Source organism: Microcaecilia unicolor, chromosome 12 (assembly GCF_901765095.1).
Source record: "Microcaecilia unicolor chromosome 12, aMicUni1.1, whole genome shotgun sequence".
Taxonomy (NCBI): Eukaryota; Metazoa; Chordata; class Amphibia; order Gymnophiona; family Siphonopidae; genus Microcaecilia; species Microcaecilia unicolor.
Window position 1 is genome coordinate 85,325,356 of NC_044042.1, and position 6,639 is coordinate 85,331,994.

The 6,639-nt window shown below is 42.4% G+C and overlaps 1 protein-coding gene across 2 annotated transcripts in view; it reads left to right on the top strand.

The window, feature by feature from the left end:
• Positions 1 to 6,299, top strand: part of PHOSPHO1 (phosphoethanolamine/phosphocholine phosphatase 1) — a 32,080-nt gene extending 25,781 nt beyond the window's left edge. The window contains exon 2 of one of the 2 annotated variants that reach the window (XM_030221663.1): positions 2,841 to 6,298. In XM_030221663.1, coding sequence (XP_030077523.1) covers positions 2,850 to 3,599 — 750 coding nt within the window. In that variant the 5' untranslated portion in view covers positions 2,841 to 2,849 and the 3' untranslated portion in view covers positions 3,600 to 6,298. Of the gene's footprint in view, positions 1 to 2,840 lie in introns of both variants that reach the window. The other variant, XM_030221664.1, reaches the window with a different exon arrangement.
• The last annotated feature ends 340 nt before the right edge of the window (positions 6,300 to 6,639 follow it).

Consider the following 6,639-nt stretch of genomic DNA (forward strand, 5'->3'; position numbering starts at 1 on the left):
ATCCAATATGCACATCAGAAAATATTTTTTATTTTCTGCCCCCCGGCGCTAACCGGGTGTTAATTGGCAGTGTATGCTGACGATTACTGCCTGGTTAACGCGTGAGACCTTACAAAGAAGTCAATGGGTGGCGGTAAGGTCTCAGACCTAAAATGGACGCACGCCAATTTTTGTTTTGCCGCACATCCATTTTTGGCCAAAAAAAATGCCTTTTTTGCAGTCACCTGCAAAATGGACCTGTGCGCATCCAAAACACAGGCCATTTTTTGGTGTGCCTTAGTAAAAGGAACCCTGAATTCCACAATTCAGATCTGGGCAAATCACTTAACCCTCCGTTGCCCCTGGTACAAAATAAGTACCTGAATATATGTAAACCGCTTTGAATGTAGTTGCAAAAACCTCAGAAAGGCAGTATATCAAGTCCCATTTCCCTCCCCCCCCCCCCCCCTCTTAATGATGGCCTCAGGACAATGGCTACCCTTTCTGACCTAGCAGAGTTATGCGGTGAAACACATATGCATCTTATCTTAATATCAATGTGGTAAGCTGTTTAAAAAATTGCTGATCAATAGTTGGCTGTCGTCAGTCAGTCCGATTTTTAAATGCTGACATTGCCAGTTAATTTATACCTGGGATATTCAGTGCAAAGTATTGAATATCCGGGTTTGACCAGACTGCTATCTGCCTGAACTATTATGGGTCCTGGCTGACATTCAACTAGGACGTGCATAAGTAGATCTGTCATATTCTTCCGACCCCCCCCCCCCCCCCGAGCCTACTTATGATACCTGGCGGTCCAGTGGGTGCCTGAACAGGAGCAATCCCTACTCACTCCTGTCCCCTAGCGATATCACTTGAACTTTCAGTGGCCATTTTTGCAATGGAACTGCAAGTGGGCAGGAGCAAGTGGGGATCACTCCTACCTGGGTACCCCTAAATCTGCAAGGTGCCATTTTGTTTCAGGTGGTCACTTAAAAAAATGTGATTAGAAAACAGTCTGTCTACGATAGAAGTGTTATTTCAATACGGCTGTCCCAGTGCTTTGGGATATTAACCCCCTTGTAGAACACCAAGTCTAGTATGTGACCGTTTTTTCATGGGTTGGGGAACTGATCACCTGTGTGAATCCTGTTTAGTTGTTTAGGTCTTTTATCTGTCATCACTTCCTGTTTCTGGCTTTAAACACTCTGTGACAAAACCAGCTCGATTAGTCAGAAAATTGGGCATCGTTGCCTTTGGTGAGGATGCCATTTTCTCTGTTTGCTCTATCTCAAATGTGTGCCCACCCAAAGTCCTTGAACTCTGCGGCTAGGAATAAATTATGGTTTTGGCATCCAATTCACCACTGGTGTCACTTCCAATCCATAGACTCATCTCAAGAATCAGGTCAGTCTGGAATTCCATTCTTACACCTTATCTCTGTCTTTTTCCTCTATCATGTCATCCCAGGACTCTGACCTTGGTCCAGGGGTGTGCTGGTAAATTAACAGGCTCTTTCTCCAGATGTAGCCAGTTCTGCAGTTGGAAGGGCTAGGGGTGGCCAGGGTGGGGGGGAGCAACACTTGCCTCTCTCTCTCCTCCCTCCCTTCATGTGGGCACGCTAGGCATACCTTTGCTGGCAGCCAATAAATGGACTGCCACCACTCCCAACGTCTTGCTCTGAGCACCATGCTGAAACTTCTCACACATGCTAGAGAAGTCCCAGCCTGCTGCTCAGAGCTGGAAACAAGGAGTGGGGAGCAGCAGCAGTCTATTTACTTGGCTGGCAGGGCTCAGCATCCCCACCAGCAAAGTATAAAAGAGAATTCAGCAGGGGGCCCAAGCCCATATTTTGGGAGCCAATTGTTAAAGTAGCCATGGAGGGCCCTACTTTAACAACCGGCTCTTGTGAGCCTGTGAGAGCCTGCTCCAGCACACCACTGCCTTGGTCCCTCACTAATATCCAGCCATATTTCTTTTATACCCCACCTCTCCTAACCAGTTGTCTCCAGCTGTTTCTTTCTCATCCCTTTTCTGCTCCTCACGTTTTTTTTTTTTTTTTTTTTTAATCATTCTGTATGTCCCTCCTGTATGGCTCCCTTTCATTTTTGTATTTCTGCCCCCCCCCCCCTTAGTTCCTATATGCCCCTCCAGAAGCTGCCACCATGTACAAACATGGCTTATGTAACAGTTGTGGTTATGCTAGTTGTGGTAGATCTTATTTTGTTAGGAAGAATTCCATTCATACCCACTCTTTGTAGTCCGATTGCTTGGCCAGAAGCTAAGTGCATTCTTAGTAGCGTTCCCTTCCCATCACTCATATCTAATGTGGGGGGGAGAGAGAGAGAGAAGTTGGTGCATGAGCAGGATTTGAGTCTGAAATCGCTGTGCGAGCAAACACACTGTTAGCCTTTTCCCATGTGAATACGTAGCAGAGAAGCAACTTTTCCCATGTGAATACGTAGCAGAGAAGCAAGAAACTTGTCCACATGGCTGTTTATAAAGAACTAATTAGGAGCGGAAGGATCAGGGAGACAAGAACTAGTTAATTCCTATTTTGTTGAATATCCAGAAGATAGTTGTCTGGATTATAAGGCTTTTAAAGATTTATAGCAGAGTTAGGGTTGTAGAAGTTTAAAAAATAAAATTAAAAGTTATGGGAATTGAGTAGTTGGTTAGGGTAAGTAAAGCCCATGCTCTCATTGGCTGTCACTGCTACCATGTTATCCCTTTTCCCCAGAGCACTGCTGCTGCCTTGTGTGTACTGCATTGACATTTTTAGCTTCGTCCTTACCATGATTCTGGCTAGGGCCTAGGGACACATTTTGATTTGTTTAGACATCTTTCTGTTTCTCTTGCAGGAACTAGAGATGACTGCTCCTACATCTCAGAAATATCTTCTCATCTTTGACTTTGATGAGACGCTTGTGAATGAGAACAGCGATGAGTCTGTCGTCCGGGCCGCACCCTCACAGGAGTTACCGGAATCATTACGCCGGACTTTTGAGGAAGGATTCTACAATCAGTACATGCAACGAATCTTTGAATACCTGGGTGACAGTGGGGTGCGTATACAGGACCTCAAAGCTGTGTATGAGGCACTCCCACTATCTCCATATATGCAGCAGTTGCTTCATTACCTTTCCCTAAACCTTGACCGTTTTGAGATCATCCTCATCTCAGATGCCAACACTTTTGGCATTGAGAGCACCCTGAGAGCAGCTGGCTTCTTTTCTCTCTTCCGTAGAATCTTCAGTAACCCCTCTGCCTCTGACAAGAGAGGCTACCTCAGTCTGGCTCCCTATCATTCACACAGCTGCCCGCAGTGCCCCACCAACATGTGCAAACGTAAGATCCTGAGCGAGTACCTGGCAGAGAGAGCCCAGCAGGGTATCAGCTTTCAGAAGCTTTTATACATCGGGGATGGTGCTAATGACTTTTGTCCGTCTACTCTCTTAAGCCCGATGGATGTTGCATTTCCCCGCAAGACCTACCCCATGCACCGGAAGATTCAAGAGACAGAGGAGAAGCAGCCTGGGACCTTCAATGCCCAAGTGGTCCCCTGGGAGTCTGCAGAGGTCATTCTTCAGTATCTGCAGTCTCTGCTGAAGCGATCTTGATTGGTGGGACACAGGAAGCTCCCCATCCCTTGGCCCAGTATGGACGGAGGAGGATTTTCATAAGATTATATAGAAGCATAAACATAAAGATTTTAATAAGAATGGAACTTTTGTCCCTTATATTTTAATGTGGCTGCATTTCAATGGCACCACCTGAATATACCTTGGTCATAAATGTATCTCAACAGACTATCAGCTGACGTTTTCTCCATCAGAAACTACTTCCCTGTGCTGAATAACCATGCTTCTGCTTTTAGCTTCTGCCAGGACAGCAGTTTGAAGGGTTACAACACGGACTGTATGCTGAAGGGTTACATTACATTACTTGTGTTTCTCAATTACCTGTATAGTTCTGTGCGGATTACAAAACAAGACGGCTTGATGACTCCTAAGTACAACTGTTTTTTACACATTCTTAGGTTACAGTTTTCCAGCTTAAGAGATTACAAAAAAGTTACAAAAAACAAGAAACCAAGTTCTGGATAACATACACTTTTGAAATAAGAGTTTAATGCTTTTCTAAACTTAAAATAATTTTCAACAATCTTATTGAGGGAGATAAAGTGTTCCAAACCAATGCCATTGGTATGAAAAAGATGCTGGCAGCAGCTTTTAAGATCTTATGCACAGCAGGAAAATGTAAACTCATCTGGGTTTGAAAAGAATGGGAATGGCTACCATTCGAAAGTTGAATAAAGTTCCATCATGTATGATGGGGCATTACCTTATACAAATCTTTTAAAAGCTAGCGTATTCAATTAAATTGATCCCTAGCTCAATCAGAAACCAATGAAACCTAAGGGAGAAAAATTCTACAAAAGTTTACCAGTCTGACAGCAGTATTCAAAATCCTTAATCAGGAAATTACAACCAGTTTAGAATATCCTAAAGCTGGTTGATTGTAGTTGAGCTTGTGAGTTATTAGGTTGGGCCTTTGATTATTCATTTTTTTTTCTTTGATCTCCTTTATCTATTTGACCACAGTCCCTGTCTTTCTTATTTATTGGCCCAAGGAAGGGTTAATATCAATAATCTTTCCTTAATTTTTCTTGTTACTTTTTATTTGATGGTAATGCTGTATTGCTTTCAACAAGTGTATATGCTTGTTAATTAAGTAGCAAATCAAGATATTTCGAATATCCAGAATAAACATCATAGTAGTCCATTTCAGAAAACAACAGAACTTGGATTATCAATCTTTGTTTCCCTTTATTATTTGGCTAATTGCAGAATCAGTGGGGTCTTCTTTACCACCCCTGCTTTTTCAGTGAAATGTCAATACATACTCTCTCCTCACTGCTGTGGATCTGAAGGACTTGCTTTCTCTTCATTAATGGGTTTCTCAGCTTGTGCTAGGCACTCTTTCTTAAAGAAAGCTTACCATGGTTCTTTCACATAATACTGTGCAGCCTTTCAAAGGACCAATACAGCAGAGTTCATTTCTGAGAGGGTGTTTTGGAATTACGTTGAGCCATCTTTTTCAGAGCTGCAATCCCTCACGCCCAGAACTCAGACTGTTATCGCGGCATCTCACCATCCCATTTAACAAACTGTAGTATTTGTCTTTGCATTATATCTAATAGAGCAATTATGGTATTTAACTGTCCCAGTGATAATCCTTTAAGGGCTATAACATTAAACCTCATGGTTATGTCTTGACTTTCTTATCCAGAAACATCACCCCTAGAGCTAATGAAACCTTAGGGACCTAGTTTCAACACTCCTGAGCTCAATTTAAATATGGCAAGGTGTGTTGAAGGTCACCTATAGGATTTCCTGCTGTTTAAATGCTCAACATTAAGACTTGCACTTAGCTGCAGGCTAGAACTAGGTGAGAAATTATTGGTCTGAAGCCAGTCAGAGCTCTGGGTGTGTTTTGTTAATTATCTTTTGCCTGTAGTACTCCAAATGTTTCAGACTGTTGTATGGTTAGACATCAGACAGCACGTGAGACTCTTCTGAATGCGGCTATTAGGCCACTGGCTCTCTGCTTTTGATCGAATGAGTTTATTTGCAAACTTCCTATACGGCTCTTCTAGCTGAAAAGCAAAGGAATTTAAATGATCAGTGTCAGTGTTGGCTTTCCAGCTAGAAATTACATTTGGATCAGAATGAGATTGTAGCACATAGTGATTTCATTTATTTCTTATGTACTGTGCTCCTGGGTAAACAAAACTGCCCAGTGCGGTTTGCAAAAAATATGCTGCACCATTTTTTGCGCCATCTGGTGGTTGTAGAGTGCTATGAACATTTGATATATTAACTACTACTAAGTTATATATTATTAATATTGCAATATTAACAGCTACTAAGATGTTATTTAAACTTATTTTATGGATCATAAAAGCCATTAATTGTTTTATAAAAATTGTTTTGTTACAGGGCACAGATCTGTATAATTCTAGGAATCCTGTTTGCATGTTCCACTTTCTTACAGAAATAAAGACTTCATTTTTAAATAAATCTGGGTCTGTTTGGGGGCAGGGATGATGTGAAGCTTTGTTAAATATCTGCTGAGACCTACAAGGTGTCTGAAACTACTGGCTGTTCTTTCAGCTCTGAAACTTGCACTGGGCCCTCGTGAAGCTAGACCCACACAGTCTCCTCATCGGGCCAAATTGGCAGATGACGGTCAGAGTTCACAGAGGTGCCATTCCTTAGCCAGTTCATGGCCTTCCCTCCCTGTTCATGCAAGACAGTAAAAAGCATGGTGACATTGCCTTTTGTAGACATGTTAGAAAACGGAAGATATGCAGAGATGAGTGGAAGACAAAGGTGAAGAGTGAAAAAGGGTTTGGAGTTGGCATTTGAATGTTGTTTTCTTAAATGGAATATGCCATCACTTTATGGCATATTCCATTTAAGAAAGCATTCAAATGAATCTAGCAATAGGGCTGCATGGGAGACAGCCGAAGACATTAAAGGAAATTAGGCAGGTGTGATTCCTGATAACATAAGCTGGACAGGAAGGAGGTTGAAAATTATAGACTGTGTGGACTGACGCCTGGTTCAATCAATAGATTCAGTGCTAAAGGAAAGG